Source organism: Martes martes (genome assembly GCF_963455335.1).
Source record: "Martes martes genome assembly, chromosome: 14".
Taxonomy (NCBI): domain Eukaryota; kingdom Metazoa; phylum Chordata; class Mammalia; order Carnivora; family Mustelidae; genus Martes; species Martes martes.
This window is the reverse complement of record NC_137902.1, coordinates 9,572,538-9,598,420: the sequence shown is the minus strand read 5'-3', so window position 1 is coordinate 9,598,420 and position 25,883 is coordinate 9,572,538. Positions and strand designations below refer to the sequence as shown.

Below are 25,883 nucleotides of genomic sequence, written 5' to 3'. Positions count from 1 at the left end.
AAATGCTCTTATCTTTTAGAAATACCCGTTAAAAGATGTACAGATGAAATGGTATTCTGGATTTGTTCCAAAATAATTCAAAGATGATGGAGGTAGGAACGGGGCTGAAAGAACAGATGAAATACGACGACGACGACGACGACCACAAAATGCTGCAGCTGGGTAATGGGTACAAAGGGGTTTGATTACACTTTTCAATCTGGTTTATGCTTTTAAAATACCCATAACTTTTTAAAAAAATGGTAATTTATACATATGAATATGTTCTTTGAGTTCCACATGCCATGCTCTTGGCTCTGAAACCTTCAATGACTCCCAATGGCATAAATACCTCAGAATAGCTTTCGAGTCCTTCGGAGTCCTCAGTTTCCCCCTTTTTAATATGACTATGTCACAGGCAAGGTCACCGGCAAATCCTTACTTGTCTGCTCTTTCTCTTTGCCCTGTGCTTCCCCATCTGCCTACTGGACATCAGGCCACTTAACCAAACCATTATCCTGATCTGTTCTCATATAGAATACTCCCAATCCTCACAAGATTACAAGTTTTAAGAAGAAGATTCATGTTTACATCTTTTTGCCTCTTCAGAGCTGAAAGCAGCGTTCTAAGTAAAGCAAAGATGTTCTGTTCCTGTTTTTAAGGTGGGCGGGATGTGGGAAACCTGCTCCTTTACACTGCTCTGTAGTTTTTACATACAGTAGGCTTCTAATCCTTAGAGAACATCAAAGAGTTTAATTAAAGAGAGTCATAAAAGGTAAAACTTTTTTAAAAGGGGAATTCTGACATACAGTTAAATCTCACAATAATACAATAAATTACAAAGTCAGAGCAGTAAAGGCTGTGGTTCTCACTATAGAAAGCTTCATTTCTGAGGCAGCAAAGTGATTTCCTTAATTAACCCATTCGTCATGCCTTCAAAGCACAAGTCCTATATGCCCCGAGACAAAAATCATATTAAGGATTCATTTTTCTTTGATAAAAATCTTATAAACATTTGCATTATTACTATTTTTATTATTGAAAATACCTCCCTGCTTACACTGAGCTCCCATTTTTCTGGACTGTGACTGGGTCCAAAGGAAACAAAGCTAAAATGGAAGGGAAGGAGGAAAAAATGGAGGGTTGGGGAAGACTTAGATTCCTAGTGGGTGTACTGTGCTACCCCAAGTAAGCAGGGCCCTACTGGATGTTCTAGAAGAGGCTGGATCTCTATATATTTGGTTTGTTTCTACAGATCAACCTGTAATTAGCAAATATTAAGTGTCTATGTGTCCAGCACCGTTTTAGGCAATGAACAAGCCAGATTCCATGAAAAGTTTAAAACACATTTAAAAATAATTCATTATATACATTGTAAATATATAAGCGAGTTAAATTAATATGAGAAACCATGAAAGCACTAATGTCAATGAACTACATCTCGAGCAGACGCGCATGAAAATCAGCTTTACCTTATATTTCATCTTGGGACATGAATGAATGTAGAAACCCATATAATAATAGCTGAGTTGAGATGTTTTCTGATGAAGTTGCCTAGTAAAACCAATTTCTCTGCCAAAAGAAGAATAAAGATGAAGGTACAGTTAAATCTAGGTCCAATACTCACAGTATATGTAATTTGATGTCAAATATCTGATAAAATCCTAAAAACCAATTGCTAAGTTATTAAGGAACTTCAAGTGTTGAAGCAGAAGAACTTTAGAAAATACTTTAAGATAGCTTTTACTAAAAAGACATAAACAACTCTAAATTATTTGAGCAAATGCATCTAAGTTCACATTTTATACTTTATTGAGCATATCAGTTGATCTGATATTCAAACAGCACAGAAATAGATCTGTTTAATACATTGAGCATTACCCCCTCAAGTTCTCAAAAGGCTGTGTTTATCAAGTGAAAAACAGTGCAGCAAGTTTTATAAAACTGAAAAACCAACACGTTTCAGGAAGAATGACTATTATGACCATTAACATGCAAACACTTGCAACTGCACATGATGTGTAACTCCTTCCTACATCTAAATGCTATTCTAATATTTATTCTCCCTAAAACTAAAGAGTGGAGAAAACGATGCTATCTCACCACTTTTTCTCTTTTTGTCGGCAGAGGCGAGGATTAATTGAACAAAGGCACTGTCAGCAATGCCCATGCTTGAAGTGGTTTTAATGTGCATCCGGATAAATCTGGGCACAGAACTTCAGCTCACTTGCCCACATGAATGACTACTTGTATTTGAGTTTTAAGGGAACTTTAGTACATTTCTAAAGTAGGAGAAAAGTTGTTTGTTTCGTTTTTATGTTTCTTGAAGGCTTTCTTTCTCTTTTTCTTTCTTTCCTTCTTTCTTTCCCATGAATGCTTCAAATTCAAGGAGAAATTTTTTAAGTGAATAGTCTGTGCATTTTTCAAGTTCAAATTTAAATCACTGAAGGGCTGTGATCCTACAAATTCATCTGGAAAATAACAGTATTTCTAAATCCAAGCAGACTGAACGTTATTAGCCTATAACAGAGTAACTCTCACTATTCCTAGAACGAATCCACTTTCACGGTTCAAAGGGAGGAAGAAAGCACTGATAGAACCAATGCGGGACCACCCACCGCTGACCGCCGCACTCCTTCCCTTGGTCTTGGTCTTGCATGGCCCCTCTGCTCCCTCAGTTATCCAGGCCCAAACCTAGAACCATCCTTAACTGTTCTTCTCCTCTCACTCTCATGTCCAATCCGTCAACAGGTCCAGCTGGCCCCATCTCCAAAATACACCCTGAATCTGACCACTTCTCACTACCTCCATCTCAGCTGTTCTGGTCTAAGCCAGCATCATAGTTCCCCTGGATGACTGTAACAGCTTCCTGACTGGCTTTCCAGTTTCCACTCTTGCCCCTCTATAAATCCCACGGAGTGGTCTAAGTCATTTTTTACAGTATGAATCAGATCAGGTAACCTCCCCAAACCCTTGGCCTTCAAACTGGGTTGGAATCACACATAGATAAGATCGAACCTCCCTACCATGACCTATCAAGTGCAGCTCCCTCAGCCCCTCCTCACCAGCGCCTCCTGCATCTCTGCCCTCCCTGCTCAGCTCCTGTCTATATCCTACCCCCCATCCCAGCCCGACCAACTCAGATGCTGTACTACCCATACTTCTACCCTTAGATTTTTATTTACACATTTGGGTGCTTTAATTTTCTTGGCTCCTCAAATGTCACCTGTCCAGAGAGGTCTTTCCTGACCACCCTATGCAAGAAAGACCTCATGCCCACCACCATGATTTTATTTTTGTCACAGTATAATGGAGTACTTAATGGAGTATTATGCTGGCTTCTAATTTACTGTCTGCTTTGACAAAGCTGGAAACCCTTACTCATTTCTATGAAATGTGTCCAGAATACATAGGTTCTTACCAAATAAACATCTGCTAAACAAATTAATTCATTTCTAAAATTTATCTTGCTAACAAAACATAAATAAATGCCACGCTCATGATCCCTAATTCAAATATTTTTTTAAACCTACAGACTAGGTTATATAAAAATCTGTATTGATTATAGATTAAAATATAAAAACTATATTCACTGTACAATTGCTTAAGAAATTAAAGAAATGGAGGGATACTAGCTAAACAGATTTCACTGAAATATACTATAATCAATAACAGAACTGGCAATTTATAGCCTATTCTCCCCAATTTTGCTTGGAAATATCAATCTCCTGGCTGCCTCTCTTCTTCTAGAAAACTCAGCACACATATTCTCAAGGACACTAAAAGGAAATGACAAGACTATAATGCAGAGGCAACAGCTTTCAGGCTCCCAGGCTCCTCTGCGGCTTCCTCAAAGCTCTCCAGCTCTAGAATTTCAAGAGACATACCAAAGCAGTAAACAAAACTCTTAATAATTTTGCTGGGAACTGATTATTTACTATCTCGAGTGCAGTAGGATTTCAATATCCCTTGGTCTATTGAGATATGAAATGATATGTCATATACAGGTTGGGATTCACTATGTGGCTATATAAATATTCTCGATATTTACCTGAGAAGTTTAAACAAATCCAATGCTACACAATGTAAAGTGACAGATATAAAAACAAAACAAGAAGGAAAACGGCAATAATTTCAAAGTGTTGGCTGATGTTTGTTCAAAGAAAAAGTAGCTTTTCTGAAATAAACAAACACTTCTAAAGTTACAAAATATAAATGTTTTAAAGTATTGATGTCATAAGTGTCATGATATTCTTAATTAGTTTATACACAAATACAATTAAATACATAAGAAAAAGAAAAGATTATTACAGAGTTCAGTTATAAACACTGTATAATTATGAATCTGCTCTAAGTTGGCATTAGGAGACATATCAGGTTGAAAATACCTAGATGGGGAATTTTTCTTTATATTACAGACCACTGAAACACACAAAAGCAATTATGGGCCAGATTTTTTACAAAAATCAAATGGAGATTAAAGAAAAATACCAACTCTTCCACTTTTATAATTCAGAAAAAAGCATATACACAACAAATAAATAATCTCAAAATACATCTTCCCAAGATGTGAGAATGTGACCACTGCACAGAGACTGAGAAACGAGAAAACAATGACACCATGAGAAAGAAAGAGTCTCAAGGTCCCAGAGAAGCAACAGAAAAATAATTTTCAATCCTCCTTCCCTTCTCTACCACATATATATGCAGACAAGAAGGAATAAAAATAGAACAAGTATTTTTCAAAGAATAAGGTCCTAATCTTTTTACCATGAGGATAATGCAAAATATCTCTGCTATGCTGTGTATATTTGCAGTCATGGACATAAAAGAGAAATAATCTTTTGATGAGAGCCACAGAATTAAGTGGACAGTTAGGTCCTTCTAGTCCTGTTCTATATACTTTCTATCATTATATATCTTTCCAAAAGACTCACATTACTTACACGAGATTCATTTAACCTTTAATCATGAAACAAATATATACAACAATGACAAAAATATGTAAATACTATAATATTTAAGGAACATTAAGGTGTTCTTGATAGAGGAGCTTAAATAAAGGCACAAACAAAAAAGCACCCCACAAATACAGTGACTTGTCCTATCCTAGACGAGATGGATAACTTAAAAACCTAGGGAATTACCATCAGACATTGGCCTCACTTCTAAAAGCGGTATTCTAAACACCAATATATAACAGACTACTAAAGCAACAAATACGCATTGTCAAATAGGATTTCTGCTGATACATGATGAACTCTAATCAAATGAGGAATTATCTGAAGTTCCACCTGACCCATTACCGCTGTCAAAAGTAATCTTACCGTAGTGCGGAGTAGACACCCAAAGACAGGAATGAATAATCAGGATCATAGTACAAATAAACAGACGATACACAGTATGGAAGGATGTCAATCACTCCCACAGCAATGATTCTTCCATCAAGCCAGTACTGCTGGTGAAAGGAGCCATAACCACAATCTGGTCCATGAGGGGGGTTCTCAGCCTGTTGAGAAAATAGATATACATATAAACATTTTGTTTTTATCTTCATATTAAAAATCTTAATAATTACCTAATATACTTTTATTTTCCTTCGTGACTACTAAAATTTCCCATGTTGCCATCATCCTCTGCAGTCACACTCTATAAAACTTTTTACTTGTATAAACACTGAACAAAAGAATGAGAAAAAGAAATAAACTTAAGATTTTTTTTAACTTGTTTAAAAAATATAACAGTAGGAAATACAAATTTCACAGGATAAATAAATATTAAACTATATTTTTCTGTTCCACATAAAAGTTGGGAAAGAAATGGTGTACGAGTGAAGATGGAGAACACAAAAGGAGAGGGATGGGTGAGAACAGAGCTGCCCCCATACTGCCAGCCAGGCCTGATCTGTGATGAGCCCACACTGATAAGGCATATGATCCCGTTATTTTTTCTAGGTAAGAGTTCCTGTGTAAATACAAAAGGGCTATAAAACTTTCCCCTTCTGGCCTAAAGAAAATAAAGTTATTTCCTTACCATTATCTTAATGTAACTATAATCCCAGTGACATTTTTCATTTTAAAATTCAATATGATTTTTTTTTAAGATGTATTTATTTACTTTTAGAGAGAGAGAAAGAGCACGTGGCAGAGTAGGGGAGGAGCAGAGGGAGAGAATCTCAAGCAGACTCCCTGCTGACCATGGAGCCTGATGGGGGAGCTCAATCCCACAACTCTGAGACACTGTGACCCGAGCCAAAACCAAGAGTACGATGCTCAACCCAACTGAGCCACCCAGGTACCCCTAAAATTCAATCTGATTTTAAATATAACTGTTCCTAAATGAAAATCATAAAACAAAAATTATGACACATCATAAAACAATGCTTTGCTAGAGACAAAATAGGCATGTTAGAGATTAACAATTTAAGTGAACAAATACAACATAATATGTATATCATTTTCATACAGCTAAAATCACAGATAGTATGTATGGATAAAAGTAGATGAGAATGAAGAAAAATGAAATAAGTTGGTCTACTAATATTAAAACCAGAAAAAAAAACCCACTATAAGATAGGAAATCTACAGATCAGTATCTCTCATAACACAGGTATAAAAAACCCTCAGCAAAGTATCAATAAATCAAATCCAAGAATGTATAAAAAGAATTATATATGTAAGTGACAAAGTAGGATTTATTCCAGGTACAGAAGGCTGGTTCAACATTAGAAAAGTAATTTTTTTAAAAAGGCAATTAATGTATTCCATCATGAAAACAGGCTAAAGGAAAAATCCTATGATATATCAACTGATGCGGAAAACACCTCTGACAAAATCTAACATCCATTCACGACTAAAAACAAACTAGGAAGAGAAAAGAACTTCATCAACTTGGTAAAGAACATATACAACAAATCTATAGCTGACATTACACTTAATGGTAGAAAAATTGATGCTTTCCCAATAAAATCAGGAACAAGGCTATGATACCTCTCTTATCACTCCTATTTAACATCATAATAGAAATCCTAGCTAGTGTAATAAAATAAGAAAAGGAAATAAAAGGTATAAAGATTGGGAAAGAAAAAAATAAAACTGTCCTTATTCACAAATGACATGATTTACTATGTAGAAAATCCAAAGAATCAATAATAAAAAATGGAAATAATAATCAATTATAGCAAGGTCACAGGATACCGAGTCAACAATATAAAGAAATTTGCTTTACTATATACTAGCTATAACTGGAATTTGAAATTAATAATCCAACACCATTTATAAAACCAAAAAAGCTACATGGCTAAGTATAAATCCAACAAAATATGCATAGAATATATACGCAGGAAATTCTGACAGAAGGAATCGAAAAAGAGGTAACTAAATGGAAAAATATTATATGCTCATAGATTGGAAGACTCATTCTTTCCAAGTTGGTTCACAGATTTAATATGATCCCAATCCAAATCTCAGCACATTATTTTGTGGATATCAACAAATTTATCTAACGTTTATATAAAAAGGCAGAAGACCTAGAATAGCCAACATAATACTGAAGAACCAAGTCGAAGGTCTGATACTACCTGATATCAAGACTTACAATAAAATTGGGGCACCAGAGTGGTGCAGTCGGTTAACAGTCCAACTCTTGGTGTCTGCTCAGGTCATGATCTCAGGGTCATGAGACAGAGCCCCATCCATGCTGGGCTCTGCACTCAGTGCAGAGTCTGTTTGAGATTCTCTCTCTTTTTTCTTCTCCCTGCCCCTCCTGCTTGTGCATTCTTTCTCTCTCTAAAATAAATAAGTCTTAAAAAAAAAAAAAAAAGACTCACCAATAAAGCAATGAAGCTACAATAGTCAAGACAGGGTGATCCTGGTGAAAGAACAGGTAAGTAGAAGAGTGTAACAGAACAGACAGCCCAGAAAGAGACCCACGTAAGTATGGGTGACTGACCTCTGACAAAGAAGCAAAGACAGTTCAACAGAGAAAGGACAGTTTTTACAACAAATGATGCTGTAACAACTGACGCCCAAATGCAAAAAAATCTAAATCTAGACACAGACCTTACATCTTTCAAAAAAATTAGCTCAAAATGCACCATAAGCCTGAATGTAAAATGCAAAACTATAAAACTTCTAGATGATAACACAGGAGAAAATCTAGGTGACCTTGGGTTTTGCAATGAGTTTTTAGAGACAATACTGGAAGCACAATCCATGAAAGATATAACTGGCAAGATGGCCTCCATTAACATTAAAAACTGCTTTGGAAAACACTATTAGAAGAATAAAAAGTGAAGCTACTGACTGGAGAAAACTGTAATACATGTATTGGATAAAAGACTGGTATTCAAGAATAGAAAGACTCTTAAAATTCAACAGTGAAAAAACCAACAGCCCAGGGGCGCCTGGGTGGCTCAGTGGGTTAAAGCCTCTGCTTTCGGCCCAGGTCATGATCCCAGGGTCCTGGGATCGAGCCCTGCATTGGGCTCTCTGCTTAGCAGGGAGCCTGCTTCCTCCTCTCCCTCTCTCTCTCTGCCTGCTTCTCTGCCAACCTGTGATCTCTGTTTGTCAAATAAATAAATAAAATCTTAAAAAAAAAAAAACCATTAAAAAAAAAAAAACCAACGGCCCGATTAAAAACTGAACAAAGTACCTGAGCAAACACCTCCCCAAAGGAGAGGTACAGGTGGCAAATAAGCATTTGAAAAGATGCTCGACATCACTTGTTAGGGAATGGAAAAGAAAAACAATGAGCTAGTATGACCCAACTATTAAACTGGCTGAAATCCAAAAACCTGAGTATTAAATGCTGGCCAGGATGCAGGACAAAAGGAACTCTCCTTCCCTGACAACGGAATGTAAAATGGTTCGGACACTTTGCGGAGTACAGTTTGGGAGTTTCTGACTAAACTAGGTATGGTGTTACCATATAAAAATAATAATCACATTCATAGGTATTTATTCAGTTTGTCTGAAAACTCAGATCACATAAAACCCCAAAAGCCTGCATCGAAATATTCATAAGAATTTTATTCATAATTACCCAAGCTGGAAGCAAGTCAGATACCCTTCAGTAGGTGATAGACAAATCATGGTCCACGGAATACTATTCACCGATCAAAAGAAATAAACTATCAAGTCACAAACACACAAAATGAAGAAACCTTAAGTACATATTGCTAAGTGAAAGAAGACAGTCTGCAAATGCTACCCCCATACATTCCATACATTCCAAATATATCCTGCAAAAGGCAAAACTACAGCGACAGCAAAAAGATCGGTGGCGGCCAGGAGTGCGCAGGATGAGCAGATGAAGCATGAAGCACAGGGACACCCAAGGTGACACTACACTCTCTGACTCTGTACTGGTGGGTCTGTGACATCATGCTCGTATCAAAACTCAGAACTGTACGACACAAAGAGTGAGCCTTTATGGATGCGAACCAAAAGACAATCATTTAGGAGGTGAAGGGATCCCAAGAAGGAACAGAAATATGACAAGAGAATCTAACTGTATCACAAATGTAAGAATTGGCTATTTACATTCATTACACTCATATTCATATTCATATTCATATTCATTATGAATGTCTGGAAGTGGCTGGGAGGGGAAAGGTATTGACCTCAGTAACCTTTGGGTCCAGAAGAACGAGGGCAAAAGTAAATCTGCCATAAGCACTGTATTCTGTCTGATAAAGCTGTTTTACATGAGACTACAGGTTAACAATTGATACATTGATAACACTGATACACATTTACTATAAACGGATGGAGGTTTCTCACTATTGGCAGTGGGAATTTACAAATAAGTAAGATAAAATCCATGGGGTAATAGATTAGAATCAGGGACAGGAGTCCCCACCATATTAAGCTAAACTGTTTAGGGACACCTGGGTGCCTCAGCTGGTTAAATGTCTGCTTTCAGTCATGATCCCAGGGTCCTAGGATCCCAGGGTCATGGGATTGAGTCCCACCATGGGGCTCTCTGCTCAGTGGGGAGCCTGCTTCTCCCTCTGACTCTGCCTGCTGCTCTATCTACTTGTGCTCTCTCCCTCTCTGTGTCAAATAAACAAATAAAATCTTAAAAGAAACTGTTTAGCCTAATATAGAGGAGATGGTTACATACAGAAATATGTATGGGCGTGTATATATCCCAAGATATGTTCATACAATAATAGTACGCATATATTATTTCTTTACTCTGTCAGATGAGAAGGCCTAAGGAAATGATACCCTAGTAGCAACAAGCATGCACGCCCAGTACCCAGATCTTGGTTTCTCCATTCTGTAGTAAAAGAACAAGCCTCTTTGGGAAATGGCTGATTCCAGGACTGGGACAGGAAATAATACAAGCCTGGCTCATCTTTTTAAAGATTTCTTTATTTCAGAGACAGAGCAAGCAAGCAAGTGGGAGGAGGGGCAGGGGAAGAGAGAGAGAATCCCAAGCAGACTCCACACTGAGCACAGAGGCTGACATAGGGCCCAATTCCAGGACCCTGAGATCACGACACAAGCCAAAACCAAGAGCTGGACAGTCAACCAACTGAGCCACCCAAGTGCCCTAAGTCATCTTGTAGTGTCAAAAAGTAAGAAAGCACTTGAAGAACAAAAAGAACACACTGATGGAGTTCCATGAAAGGGACAAAGGCGATGACTAAAAGAGCTCCCAATGGCCAAAGCTGCAACGATTTGAGCAACAAAATAAAGTAGGATTAGTTTACAATCCAAAGTATAAAATAAATATCCATGAGTCCATACTAATGTATATGACTGAAAAAATTAGTGAATGAGGGAGAAAGACAAATTTCCCATGCAGAAGAATTCCAAAGAGTTTATGTAAATACTCTGCCCTAAAGGTAAGGGAGCGTAACTCCCTCCTTAGTGTGGGCTGCACACAGGAATTCCCTTCCAAAGAGTACAAGTATGGGAAGGGGTTTAGGAGACTAACTGCACAGGTGGTCAAGATCAACAACAGCAAACGGGTTCCAGCAGTGTCCGTGATTTCTAAAGCTTCCATGGTTATAGTTAAAATGTTGTTTGGGCAATAACTATATCTTTAAACTTTTAAGAACATCCACCAATAATAATAATGTTATTATTATTATTTGTCAAACCCCAGTTCTAGCATTCACTTTCACATATTCCTTTGCTCTTTAAAAAGCCATGAATATCTCCCTAGAAATGAATATAGTTTGAGGAGTAGAACTGGCAACAAACAGAAGCAAAAAAAAAAAAAAAAAGGAAAGGATATTCATCTGTTAAAACTACAATACCTGAACTGACACCAATACTCTAAATTCTTAATGGCCTTGAAGTTGAATCACCTGTCTCAGAAGCCAGACTACTCCAAATATGTACACAAATTCCTATGTATCACTCAATTTTATGAAAACCATCTTTTAGATAGAAGCAAACTCTGAGGCTCATAAGAATGAAGCTCCCGTCTTTAAAAAGAATGAGGCAGGAGAGCAAGCAACCTGGCAGTGACAGGGAGCCAAAGACAAGCCGTAGTTTATGCTATGGAAGGCGGGGAGCCGGCCAATGTCAGGAAGCCTCCAAGGTAAAAGGTAACTGGATGACTTTGAAACGAATCGAAATTCTTGCATAATTTCAGTTTAGCATCATTCTAGGACTCATTAAATCTAATGCGTGCATTCATTCACTAGAAATGTGAAACACATAGTATGACTTAATAAGCATTATCTCAATAAGTAAATGACCAAAAGCTTATGTTAACCCTAAATATGACTCAGCCCTGCTTGTTGAACAAGCTTGAAAACTTTTTTCCAAATTGCGACTACCTTCTTGGTTTCCAATTTTAATAATTTCATTCATTCTCTGGACCTCCCATTTAAAAAGCTGCTTTCACTTACTTTACTTGTTTGTCCTCCTGTGAGTCCAGTCACAACCAATGTGTCCTCCCACCACTACTCCCAACTCTCGATGCATGTGGAAGTCAGGGTCTTCTCCATCTGCAGGACTCTATTTAGCCTTATAATTACTGAGGAAAGAATGAGTCCCTCAACTATGTATTCTGACCCCCACGACATCACAGATGAGGAAACAAGAAACCCAGAAGTCAGTTCAGCAATACAATCAATGATCATTAAATCATGGAGTTGTAAACTGACAGACAAACTTGCCTCCCAGTCCCTAGGTCAATGCTAGTTTTATGCGATCCTAAGAAAATCCGCCAATCAAATACATTTAAACATCTTCACTTTTCGAATATCCCTAGGATATCCAAGTCAGCAGGTAAGGCAACATGAAAAACAAAGTTTTTCAATGCATGGTTTCCAACAACTTTCTTAAGACTTGTTTTGCTGTATTCCTTTTCTTTCCAACGTGTTTTCTGACAATTAAAAAATGAATGATTTCCTTTACTCTCTTGTGGGAGCTTCACTGACCCAATTTTAAAAATCAGATTTAAAAAGTGGAAAACAATCTAAGTGAAGGCAGAGAAGAAGCTATTTTCCAAAAGGTACATCTGGTTGCCTCAGCACTACTGATTAATAATGATTTGCGGTTCTCAGTTTGGTAAATCAATTAATACTTCCAAGTTTTTCAACCGGTACGTGGCAGCTGTGGGAAACGGACTGAAGGTGAAGCTGAATGACTGACTGCCTTGGCCCTCCGTGACTGAGCAGCGGGAGCCCCCAGGTCCCTCCCTTCTGGCTGGGAAATGTGGAAAAAATCCAGTGCCTGCCATGTTTCCAATATCATAAACTGAACTGATTTCACCAACATGCTTCATATTTGTGAGCACACACACATCTGTTGAATCAGTATTATCCTTCCACCTGACATAAAACTGCTGTAACAGGCTTTCCCTCAAATAAGATCCCTTAGGTCAAATTATTTAACACGAAAACATGGGAAGAATACAGAAATTTGAGGGACAGAGTGAAGGTGGTAAAAAGAGAAAGAAAAGTAAGTAACTCTGTGAAAGCAGAAATCAGCAGAACTCCTGGTTACATCTCTCTAGTCACTGAACAACATCCTTGACATCCAACTCACTGAACTTTCTCATGCCACGTGTTTCAATATGCTAGTATTTTGATACCTGCTGGTTTTTATGAGCAGCAACTAGAGATCACATTTTTTACAAATGTGTGTATCTTCAGTTAACATAGATTTGTCACCCACACCCCCACTAGGTCAGAAAGATCCACATCTTAAAACAGTTCCTTCTCTTAATTCTCCAAGGGGCTCAGTCCCTCTGCATCCAGTCAATGACTAGTCTCTCTTTACTGACTGCCTCGAGAATCCTATTTCAATACTCGGGACTGTCGCATTTCTTCAACCTCTTACTTCTTTAAGCCTATTAATTGTTAACAAAACAAAATGAAATGAAATGAAATAAAGTCTATTAATTGTTAGCATCCTTCAACTGTTACTTAAAAACACAGAGGGTGATACAATTACAGATTCTACAGGAAAGGAGACACTTTGGGAAAGAGAAAGTAACAGAGGTGCGGGAAGGATGTGAATTGGCAGCTCTCACACTTCTTGGTCTCCAAATCTCTCTACGCTTGCAGAACTTACTGAGCATGGGGCACCTGGGTGGCTCAGCGTTTAAGCCTCTGCCTTCAGCTCAGGTCATGATCTCAGGGTCCTGGGATCGAGCCCCGCATCGAGCCCCGCATCCGGCTCTCTGCTCAGCAGGGAGCCTGCTTCCTCCTCTCTCTGCCTGCTTCTCTGCCTACTTGTGATCTCTCTCTCTGTGAAATAAATAAATAAAATCTTAAAAAAAAAAAAAAGAACTTACTGAGCATGGCAAGGAGATTTTGCTCGTTGGAGATAAGTTCAGGAGATACTTACTGTACTAGATATTAAAACTAGTATTTTTAAATTTTAACAAAACCGAAAGACAACTGACAGAATGGGAAAAGATATTTGCAAATGACATATCAGATAAAGGGCTAGTATCCAAAATCTATACAGAGCTTAGCAAACTCAACACCCAAAGAACAAATAATCCGATCAAGAAATGGGCAGAGGACATGAACAGACATTTCTGCAAAGAAGACATCCAGATGGCCAACAGACACATGAAAAAATGCTCCACATCACTCGGCATCAGGGAAATATAAATCAAAACCACAATGAGATACCACCTCACACCAATCAGAATGGCTAAAATTAACAAGTCAGGAAATGAGAGATGCTGGAGAGGATGTGGAGAAAGGGGAACCCTCCTACACTGCTGGTGAGAGTGCAAGCTGGTGCAGCCACTCTGGAAAACAGCATGGACGTTCCTCAAAAAGTGAAAATAGAGCTACCCTATGACCCAGCAATCACACTACTGGGTATTTACCCTAAAGATACAAAGATAGTGATCTGAAGGGGCACGTGCACCCGAATGTTTATAGCAGCAATGTCCACAATAGCCAAACTATAGAAAGAACCTAGATGTCCATCAACAGATGAATGGATAAAGAAGATGTGGTATATATCTACAATGGAATACTATGCAGCCATCAAAAGAAATGAAATCTTGCCATTTGCAACAACGTGGATGGAACTAGAGGGTAACAGGCTCAGCGAAATAAGTCAGTCGGAGAAAGACAACTATCATATGATCTCCCTGATATGAGGAAGTGGAGATGCAACATGGGAGGTTAGGGGGGTAGGAAAAGAATAAATGAAACAAGATGGGATTGGGAGGGAGACAAACCATAAGTGACTCTTAATCTCACAAAACAGAGGGTTGCTGGGGGGAGGGGGGCTGGGAGAGGGTGGTGGGGTTATGGACATTGGGGAGGATATGGGCTATGGTGAGTGCCATGAAGTGTGTAAACCTGGCGATTCACAGGCCTGTACCCCTGGGGCTAATAATAGATTATATGTTTATAAAAAAAAATTTTTTTTAGTATGTATTTGTTATTTGCTTAAAAATAACAATGAATAACACTTGTTAAAAAAATAACTACTATATTTTCCAAAACAAAACAAAAATTTAGTGAGAAAAATGGCACTGATTTCCATTTCTGGAATCTCTTTAATGTCTGGTTTGGCAGAGGATAGCTGGATCTCACATGTGCTTCTGTATTTGCTGTCACCATGCAGCCTCTGAAAAATACCCCATATGCCCATAAGAGAATGAGAGAGAAAAAGGCTAATAAAATATCATTTTGACCTCAAGGATTCCTTGCTGAGGCTTCAGGGACCACCAGGAATTGCAGGAAACTTTTGAGAGCACTCACATAAATGAATTTTTAAGAATACAGGTAGTGAAGGAGGCTATGAACTATAAGCTATAAAAAGGGAGGACCGTACAGTGACTTGAGTCCGGGATTTGGAATTAAAGTAGCTGGAGATGAGCCCTAACTTCACTGTACACTTTCTGGCTATTTTACCTTACCAAGGCAGTAACTACTTTTAAACTATCCATTTCTGCATTTTTTAAAAGTAGGCTCCATGCCCAACATGGGGCTTGAACTCAACGACTCTGAGACCAAGATTCCCATGCTCTACCAACTGAACCGGCCAGGTGTCCCCCCATCTCAGCATTTTTAAAACAGGAATCCTACTACTCTTCAACCTCAGAGGTCATTGTGAAGAACAAATGATAATGTACAAAGAAAAGCATCTTGAGACTGTGAGCAAATCTGGGTCAGTTTTAGCTTTCCGTTTTAAGGGGTCTGAATGGCACACCCTAAAAGTTTACACCTGCGAGATTACACCAGTAGCTCCTGGAACCGCAGCTATTCTAATTAATAGGCGCTATCTGAACTGCACCATAAATCAGTGATGTGATCAATAATATCTAATAGTTAACCTTCCCATGCTTGCATTTTGCACATTCTGGCTATGTGAAAGAATTAATAAGCGAAGTTATTTCTCAGAAGTTCCTCCACTGCAAGGATTTAGTTGATAACAGGAAAAAATGTAATAGAGCTCACCACTAGCTAGACAAAAGAAAAAACATCTTAAAGGCTGGGGAAGAATGGCGAGGTTTATGGATGAGTGAGCTCTGCAGTAGGACACCAAAGGCGCTCTGTAGAAATGGCATCAATATTAATATGCCAATTTCGGCTTCTACCTAAACCACTCCCCAAATGAGTGTATATGTACTCTGATAGTACACCTGTCTCCTGACCCACCTGCCTTCATGTGCCTCATTCAGGCCTAAAAAAACACTGTTAAGACTCAAAGGAACAGACAAAGGGGGAGTCATGTGCCAGGGACCAGAGGCAGAATTTATTTGTTGGGCAGACTTAACCATGGGCCCCAAGATAGTATTATCTTTGAACAGGGAAGGTCTTCAGGACCTTTAAGAAAGCAGAACCTGCACTGTCCTCCCAAGACATCCAAAAGTACCTCTCCCAGACCACGCCTGTTCACACAAAAATCTACAATTAGACAATTAGTGTCCTGCATTTTTTTTAAACAGCAGTTCATGGAGGCCCCCAAAGGAAATCATTTTAAGCACCTGATTCAAAGTCTGCATTGTACTGAAAACACTTATTTCTGCAATTGTTTTCTTTTGTTAAGTTTCACGAAACACTGAACTGAAGTTCGGACTGATTTTATTTTGTTTAAAAAGATTTATTTACTTAATATGAGAGAAAGGGAGAGAAGGCATGAGCCAGGGGGTGGGGGGGGACAGAGGTCAAGACAGAATCTCCAGCAAACACCCCACTGGGCATGGAGCCGAGGCAGGGCTGGCTCTCAGGACCCCAAGATCATTACCTGAGCTGAAACCAAGAGTTAGTTGCTTAATTGGACACTTAACTGACTGAACCACCCAGGCACTGCATCGGGATTTATTTCAAAAGTAAAAACACAAAGATGTGCTAAACCACTCTGATATCAAAATCTACCTAATTTCTTAAAAAAGAAAATTCAAAGCTAATTTGAAAAAATATGGTCTGTAATTAAGAAATAAAGAAAACAAATAAATTTAAGTTGGAAAATACAAATAGCAATACTCATGGTTACTACCTATCACGTAGTCTTGTGTAAGTGATTTAAAAATCAAATGTGGGGTGCCTGGGTGGCTCAGTGGGTTAAGCCTCTGCCTTCACCTCAGGTCACAATCTCAGGGTCCTGGAATCAAGCCCCACATTGGGCTCTCTGCTAAGCGGGGAGCCTGCTTCCCCCCTCTCTCTCTGCCTGCCCCTCTGCCTACTTGTGATCTGTCAAATAAATATATAAAATCTTTAATAAAAAATCAAATGCAACCAATTCCTAATTTGTTGGCAATCAGTACACTATAGATGGCCACCAATTTAACACACTTCCTGGCTCAGAGCTATATTATAAGGTAGATATAACGACAATCTACCTGGAAGACTCCAGCCCTGTTTCTAGTTAGGTCCAAAAGTATGTGAAATTAAAATCCTTTAAGGACCAATTCTGAGAAAATATATGGTGACTGGAGTATCCACCAAAGAACATTCCACTTTCCTCTAATCAGAATCCTCTAAATGTCCAGGACAAGGAAAACTCCATAACCGTGTGCTTCCACTCACTGACACAACACTCAGGTAGCTCGAGTCCCTGCTCGCTGACAACCCCCCGCCTAAAGAAGACAACTGTAGCCTTGAACTAGCTGGGAACATTACCTGATGGGTTTAGCTACCAATAGGCATTGCAATCACCACCACCAAGAAATATTTTTGTCTTTCTAGGTTACTTTTTTGGGGGCTCATTCTGACAGTAACAGAAACTCTGAGTACCCTAATTTGATACCCTGCTGGATATCAGTACTTTACAACCCAGCTTACATTATAGGGGACAAATTTATTGATCTTAGCCTTCAAAATATTCAACTATCTTAGTTAGGTATTACAAATTAAATAATGCTAATTCTGTAACAAGCCTGTACCACAATTATTAGTCTATTCAGGCTTATTCTGATATGATTATTTCCAATCACCACTTATATTCCAATTCAAAGACAACTACATTTAAATGATGTTAATAAAAGAAAGTGCATGTAAAAGTTACAATATTTTCTTTTGCTGTATTTTAAGCAACACTTCCTCTGCTCATAAAGCATATAAAAGTTGATTTTGCTAAGTAACATAAATGACTTATTTTTTATAGACTTAGAATTAGGAGGAATTCCTATGATGTTCCTATTCACACAATTCTCTCTAATTGCTACACAGTACTTTATACTGGGTAAACTTCTAAATGCCTTGACTTTATCAGAATCCCTGAGTTGATGAAGATTAGCTGGTCATCGGAGAGGAACAAACTATACCAACTGCCTCAATTTCTGTTGATAATCTCAAAAAACAACTCATTAGCATCTAACTTAACAATTTTAATCAGCTCCTACTATGTCCATGACACCGATACCATGACAACATCTATGTACTTCCAAATTGGGAGAAAGAAACAAATTAAACAAAATTCTAAGATAAAATAAGCTAATTACAGTACATTTATATGAGGAGCTATTATGTAATAAATAAAAGCTATTTTTACCAAGAATTTTTAGTAACATTATAAACATTTCTCCAAGTCAAGTGAAGACAATATAAAATGCCATGTATGATCCCAACCAGATAAAAATTTTCTCTCTCTACATGTGTACAGCACACACACATAAACTGATAAAGATGGGAAAAAATATCGGGTACTATCAGTACAGGGTTCGTGGATGATACATACTCTTTTCTCCTTTTATTTTTAATAAAAATGCACTAATATATAATCAAGAGTTTTAGAGACTGAGGTTGAAGAATTATTAGTATGTGTTAAAAAGAACCAGTGATACCTGAAATTTTATAAAGGCCAAAAAAAATGACTGGGTATTCTTTTTTCATTTATTTATTTATTTATTTATTTAATTTATTTGACAGACAGAGATCAAAAGTAGCAGAGAGGCAGGCAGAGAGAAAGGGGGAAGCAGTCTCCCTGCTGAGCAGAGAGCCTGATGTGGGGCTTGATCCTGACCTAAGCCAAAGGCAGAGGCTTTAACCCACTGAGCCACCCAGGCGCCCCTCATTTATTTCTAGATACAATTTAGTTAACATATAGTCCATACAGTGTATCATTAGTTTCAGGGATAGAATTTAGTGATTCATCACGTGCAGTTAACACCCATTGCTCATTCCATCACGCAGTCACCCTATCCTCCCCCCACCCACCTGCCCTCCAGCAACCCTCAGTTTGTTTCCTAGAGTTAAGAGTCTCTTACGGTTTAAGAGCAGTTCTGGGCTTGATTATTCTAATCAACTTAGCAAACTCATCTCAACCCCTTATTAAATTGTGTGTGTGTGTGTAACTCAGTATCTGTATTTTCACAAATGCTCCTTGTACCAGCTTTACTGTTACTGATACTGGCACTAATTAATGTGTTCATGGTCTGTTTGTATGGTTATCAGGCTTTTCCCTACCTGACAATGTAGCTGAGCAGTTTTGGAGGTGACCTACTGAGAAGCTCAAGCGACACTTACTGGAGCTAAGAAACGCACAAGGGCCCTCATGGTCTGTGATGCCCAGCCTGTCTTTTCTTGACTCTCGAAGACATTCCCAATGCTCCAGCTATGCTGTGTTTCTCTGTCTTTTTCTCCCTCTCCACTAAGTTTGTGCCTTTGTTTTTGTTTCTGTTTGATAACCAGTAAGTTAGCCCCTCAGTGGCAGTAGTAGTTAGATTCGGTTTACGGTCTGTTGGATGAATGACGGTAGATCCATTCTCTGTTTAATGAGAGGAGGCAGAGACTCTGGTTCACCAGGGGTATTTTTGGTCTGGGTATCTGTGAGCTCAGTCAGCTAAGGAGAACAGCTCTTTGAGATCTGAACCCATGAGTTTCTGTGTTTATGTGTGACCTGTAGCTCAAGTTGCAGAACTGGAGCTCAGAGTTCTATGTCTGTGAATTTGTGATTCAGAAAAGTCTTTATTTCTCATTATATGTGAAATATTTTCCTACCTTCAGAAGGTATTAATGGATCATAACATCACATTTCCTTATTAGAGGAGCTCTGTAAAATTGATTTATAGACATTATATAAATCAAATATTCTCCAAATACACAGAAAATAAACTCCTTACAGAAAGTGCTACCTCAGAAACATTTTTAAAATAAATCAAACTGGCTTAATAATTTTGGTTTAAAAAGAAAAAAGTGGGCGGGGGGCTGGATGGCTTAGTTGGTTAAGTGTCTGCCTTTGGCTCAGGTCATGATCCCAGGGTCCTGGGATGGAGCCCCCAAGTGGGGCTCCCTGCTCAATGGGGAGTCTGCTTCTCCTTCTCCTTCCCTCTTACCCCCAGTCATGTCCTCTCTAATAAATCTTAAAAGAGAAAAAAATAAATAAAAAAGCATGTCTTTCTCAGATTTATTAGTATTACGTGTAATATATGAATAGATTTTTTAAAATTATGAGTTTGTTTGAGTTTGCCAAGTATTTCTATATCCACTAAATAGTAACTCCCTCCCTCCACCTTCCCCAGCCCCTGGATCCTCTGCTCTACTTTCCGTCTCTGTGAATCTGCCTACTCTAACTACTTCAGGTAGGTGGAATCACATAGTATTTGTCTTTTTGTGACTGGCTTATTTCACTTAGCATGATATCCTCAAGGTCCATCCATGTCATAGCCTGTGTCAGAGTCTCCCTTCTTCTTAGGGCTGAGGAATATTCCCTGGGATGCACAGACCACATTTTTTTATCTCTTCATCTGTTCATAGACGCTTGGGTTGTTTCTACCTTTTGGCTCTTGTGAACAATGCCTCTACAAACACTGGTTCACAGTATCTGTTTGAGCCCCAATTTTCAATTTTTTTGAGTATAAACCTAAAGGAGAAATTGCTGGATCATATGGTAAATAAATTTTTAATTTTTTCAGGAACTGCCACTCATTTCCCATAGAGGCTGCACCATTTTACATGCCTACAAGCAATGCACAAGGGTTCTAATTTCTCCACATCCGTGCCAACATTTATTGTTTGCTGTATTTTTGATAACAGCCAACCTGATGGGTGTGAAAATGGTATCTTATAAACAAATAATCTTTGACTCCATGAAACTTAACTACTAATAGCCTAGTATTGACAGGAAACATAACTGATAAAAGAAATAGTCAATTATTTTGTGTTATATGTATTATATACTGTATTCTTACAATAAAGTAAGCTGGAGAAAATATTAATAAAATCCTAAGAGCAAATATATTTACAATATTACAAAAATTACAAAAATCCATGTATTAGTGGATCCACAGTTCAACCCACATTGTTCAAGAGTCAACTGTACAAAATATGTTAAAATGTTAGCTAAGATCACTCAGTTTGAGGGAGCTCTTCATTTGAGATACCCTTAATCACTTTAAAAATGAAAAAGTAAGGGTTGGGGTGATAAAGGGGCCTGTCCAAGGTCACAAGACCCATTTAGATGAACGAGAAGGACCCAAACTTGGAATTCTCAACTATTGCTGTTTTTCTCACTGGACACTGCTTCTGTGGTGGCCCACGTCAGAACACAATCACAATACAGTAACATGTTCTATTTAATGTAATGAATTAAGATGCTTCAGTAACTTACTAAGCCAGAGGATGAATCAAGAAATGTATTCCTCAATGACATAATTCTTAGGAAATGAAATGCTTCAAAGCAAGCAAAATAGTCCACCCTAATACTCATAACTTAAACTAGAAGCAGTGTGATGACAAAAATTTGAACTTTACAGAGCTTAAATCACTGAGAATGATTTACAGTAAATGTGTTTAATAAGTGTGACGGAAATAAGAAAGGAACTTATTTTTGCATTTCTATTGCAGAATACAAAAAAATTAAGATGTTAATCTGTTAACTGTTTACTTTGACATTTCCTTATATTTTTAAAACCTATCCAACAAAAAGACTTCTACTGAGGCACCACAAAACCTTACAAGGAAAAGTAACAGAACCTCAAACCTCACAATTCTACAGATTAGTCAATATTTATTGAAGATGGGAGCCTGGATGGCTCAGTTGGTTAAATGACTGCCTTCGGTTCAGGTCATGATCCTGGAGTCCCAGGATCGAGTCCCACATCAGGCTCCCTGCTTGACAGGGAGTCTGCTTCTCCCGCTGACCTCTTTCCTCTAATGCTCGCTCTCACTCATTCTCTCTCTCTCTCTCTCTCAAATAATAAATAAATAAAATCTTTAAAAAATTTATTGAAGACTATGACAAACACCTTAGAATCAAGAGTAACTACCTTAATGAAACTTATTTAACATCAGTTCAATTTGTGACCTGTTTTTCCGGTCTTTCTTACAGAGGGGAAAAGCATCCCCCCAGTGACAACCCAGCCTGATATTTTTATTTAAAACTGAATGACTGCAAACATCAAACAAGACTGACATCCCCATGGAAACTAATCCACCCCAGGATTTACCATTCAAACATTTTCGGAAGCATTCATGCACATGTAATGGGTAATGAAAACTGTCAAGGCAGATGACCTTAATTTTGAACACAGTTGAAGGATCCTTGGAGTAATGATGAAAACCGTAACTACTTGCTAAAGGAAGACTGATCTGGCAAAAGGTACCTGGAAAGGACTTGGATTTTAAGAAGCCTAAACTAATCTAAGCTCCATGCCAGAAACATCTTCAACAAGGAAATTTATGGCATTTTTCCTCTTTAAGGTCTGGGGTTTTTATTCTAGTACCTTTTCTCTTATTCTCAGAATAAATTTTCATATTTTTATCACAGGAGACTGGTTTCCAGAAAAAGACTTCCAGTTTATACAATTTCATTCTAAAACATAAAGTTTCAAGTAACATTGGCTCAACTGTCATGTGATACCCAGAAGCACGCTGGAATTCCACCCGCACTGGCCGGGTGTGAGCCCAGGGAATACTCTTCCGACTACCATATAAAAGATGCTTACGCCCTGCTTACCAAAGTAAATAGAGGGCAAATAGGAAATGTCTTTAGTTCAACTGATTCTTTGTCAGCTGCCTCAGCAGCAGTCCCGCCCCAGCCGTAAGAGCCCAACACCCTTCAGGTGTACCGAATGGAAGAGCAATCAAGTGATAATCCCAATGATTATCTCATCTCTAGAATTCTAAACTGGTGCCTCCGCCCAACACTACTCAGCCTGATTCTACAGCAAACGCGACCCAGCCTGAAAACTACAGGACTCTTCCCCAACCCACGTTAGCCAGAAAAAAACAGCACCTCTCACTGTAACTCCCTTTTACCCAATAGGCACAGCCTAGCTTTCCTTTTTAAATTATTCAGTACCAATAGCAGCCTGACAACCATTCTCTGAGATCTAGCCCTCGGTCAGATACCTCTGTCTGCCCTGGTCCTGGCTCTCTACGCACAGCTGGTGCTCCCAGGCCCCAGACCAGACAGCAGGTGAAAGCTCCTCTAAGTCACCCAGCTGAACCCTCTTCCCAGCCTTCTCTCCCGGCTCTCCACCTCAGGCCAGCTCCCGGGCTATCAGATCCTCAGCATCCTCCTTGTTTGGTAAAACGGTTTTAACTCCCTTTCCAAGTTTAACAGCTCAATCTTCTCCACGTCACCCCTTGACTACTACCTCTGCAAGCTCCCTTCAACTCTACAGAACCCAGTTTGGTAACAGCCATACCCTCTTCCAAATTCTGGCCACTGGAGATACCCTGACATCTACCAGAGCCACCCCAAGCAATGATATTTCATTTGCTTGCAGATTAAAGAGATGGTTAGGTTTTTAATGGTCCTTTTTTTCCTGCTACTACATGCAGATTGCAATCAATGTACACAGAGGCACCCAAATGTCCACATTATTCCAGTCTATCACAGAGCTCCAAGTGAGAAGTCGCTCTCAACTTCAAAAAAAAGTTTGGAAAGATGGTTTTACAAACTATCAAAATACACTAACGGCCAACACTTAAAATTAAGAGTATTAACTAAATAGCTAATATTCCTTCAAACACATCTATTTCAATATATAACACTGTCTTGGGGAATACTAAATCTACAAACACTACACCACAACTAGGGGTATAGTAAGGAAGTAGGATACCAAATTGAATCAGATCTTTTCTACAACATTTTAGAAAATTAAAGGATGAAGAAATGATATATGCCTTTTTCCCCCAGCTTTATTCCCCCAGCTTTATTTACACATGATTAAAAACTCACCCATTTTAAGCGTAAATTGTGTGATTTTTAGCAAATTTATAGAATTGTGGAATCATCACCACAATCGAATTTGGGATTATCTCTATCATCTCCAGAACTCCTAAGAGCTCCGTATGTACTTAATCCTTCACTCCTACCTCTAATTACACTCATCTGCTTTCCACCTCTCTAAATTTCCCTTTTTTGAGTAATTCATTAAAACTGAAACACAGTACGTAGCCCCCTATGTCTGGCTGCTTTCGCGTAATGTTTTCAATGTTCACCCACGTTCTAACCTATATCACAACTGGTGCCCGTTACAGCTGAATAGTACTGCACTGTACACAGAGACGTTTATCCACTCACCAGCTGACGGACATTTCAATTGTTCCCAGCTTCTGGCCATTATGAATAATGCTACTATGAACATTCACATCCAAGTCTTTGGACGTCTATTTTTCATTTTGCTTGGACATTCCTATATTTTGGGGTCAAACAGTAACCCTATCTTTAATATTTTGAAGAAATGCAAAACCATGGCTATACCATTTTAACCGTCCCCACAGTGAATAAGGTTGCCAATTTCTCCACATCTTGCCAACACCTGTTACTGTCTTTTGATTACAGCCATTCTAAGGGGTTTGTGGTGGTATCTCATTGTGGTTTTAATCTGCATTTCCCTAATGGACGGTGAGCATCTTTTCATGAGCTTATTAACCAACTGTATGTTTTCTCTGGTGAAATACATAATCAAGTCTTTTGCCCATTTTTTAACTACATTGTCTTATTACTACTGAGCTATGAGTTCTTTCTATTATTGAGTCTAACAATTACGTTTTGATCAGGGATGATTTTGATCCTTTCCGTTACTGAGCTCTGCATAATGGTACAGCATCTGATCTTAGTGAATGTTCCCTGTGTACTTGAAAAAATATGTCATTTGTCACTGTTGGGTACAGTGTTCAGCAGAGATCAATGAAGTAAAATTGTGTGATAGTGCTGTTCACATCTTCTGTAGTCCTTCTAGTTTCTAATTCTTCTGCCAACTATAGAGAAAGTTGTCCTAAAGTCTCCAACTATGACTGTGGATTGGACTCCTCCTCCTCTCAGTTCCACTGGCTTTTGCTCCAGGTGTTCCTGGGCTCTATTACTGTCTCACCCTTTGGATTACTGCGTCTTTGTATGATGAACTGACCTTTTAGCTCCATGAAATGTCCCTCTTCCTTTCAGTTGCCAGCCCATGCCCTTAAGTTTGCTTTGTCAGATAAGAATATAGCCGCTCCAACTTTTTCAGGATTAGCATTTGGGTGGTTTGCCTTACTCTGGCCTTTTACTTTTAAATGATCCATGTCAGCACAGTTAAGGTACATCTTGCCTTTTTTTTTTTTTTTTTTAAATCTAATCTGACAATCTCTAACTTTTAATTAGAGTGTTTGGATGGGTACTGTCCAACAGGAGAGCCCCTGGCCATATGTGGCTTCGTGAGTTCACTAATCATAAAATTTTAAATTCAGATCCCAAAAAGCTCAGTATCTATGTAGGACCACTAGCTATATATGTGCTTGGGACAGTGTAGATACGGAACATGTCGATACAGCAGAGTCCTGGTTCAGGTCATTTATATTGGATGCAATCAGCAGGGCTGGACTTCGTGCGATTCGCTGTCCGTCTCACTTGTTCTTTGTTCACCTCTCGTTCTTTTTCTGCCTCTCATGAGACTGAAAACATGCTATCCTGGCAATTATCTTCAGTATTGGCTTATCAACTGTATCTCTTTGTTTCTAAGGCTGCTCTAGGGCAGTGGTTTTCAAGAGGGAGTCAATTCACTCCTCTGGGACATCTGGCAGTCTA

At 38.5% G+C, this 25,883-nt stretch overlaps 1 protein-coding gene across 7 annotated transcripts in view; it reads right to left on the bottom strand.

Annotated features, from left to right (window-relative positions):
• ATE1 (arginyltransferase 1) overlaps positions 1-25,883 on the bottom strand; it is a 161,631-nt gene that overhangs the window by 80,390 nt on the left and 55,358 nt on the right. For all 7 annotated transcript variants that reach the window (XM_080822854.1, XM_080822851.1, XM_080822850.1 and 4 more), the window contains 2 exons: positions 5,307-5,488; positions 1,452-1,551 (listed from right to left, as the gene is read on the bottom strand). In XM_080822854.1, the coding sequence (XP_080678980.1) occupies positions 1,452-1,551; positions 5,307-5,488 (282 nt within the window). The remainder of the gene's footprint in view (positions 1-1,451; positions 1,552-5,306; positions 5,489-25,883) is intronic.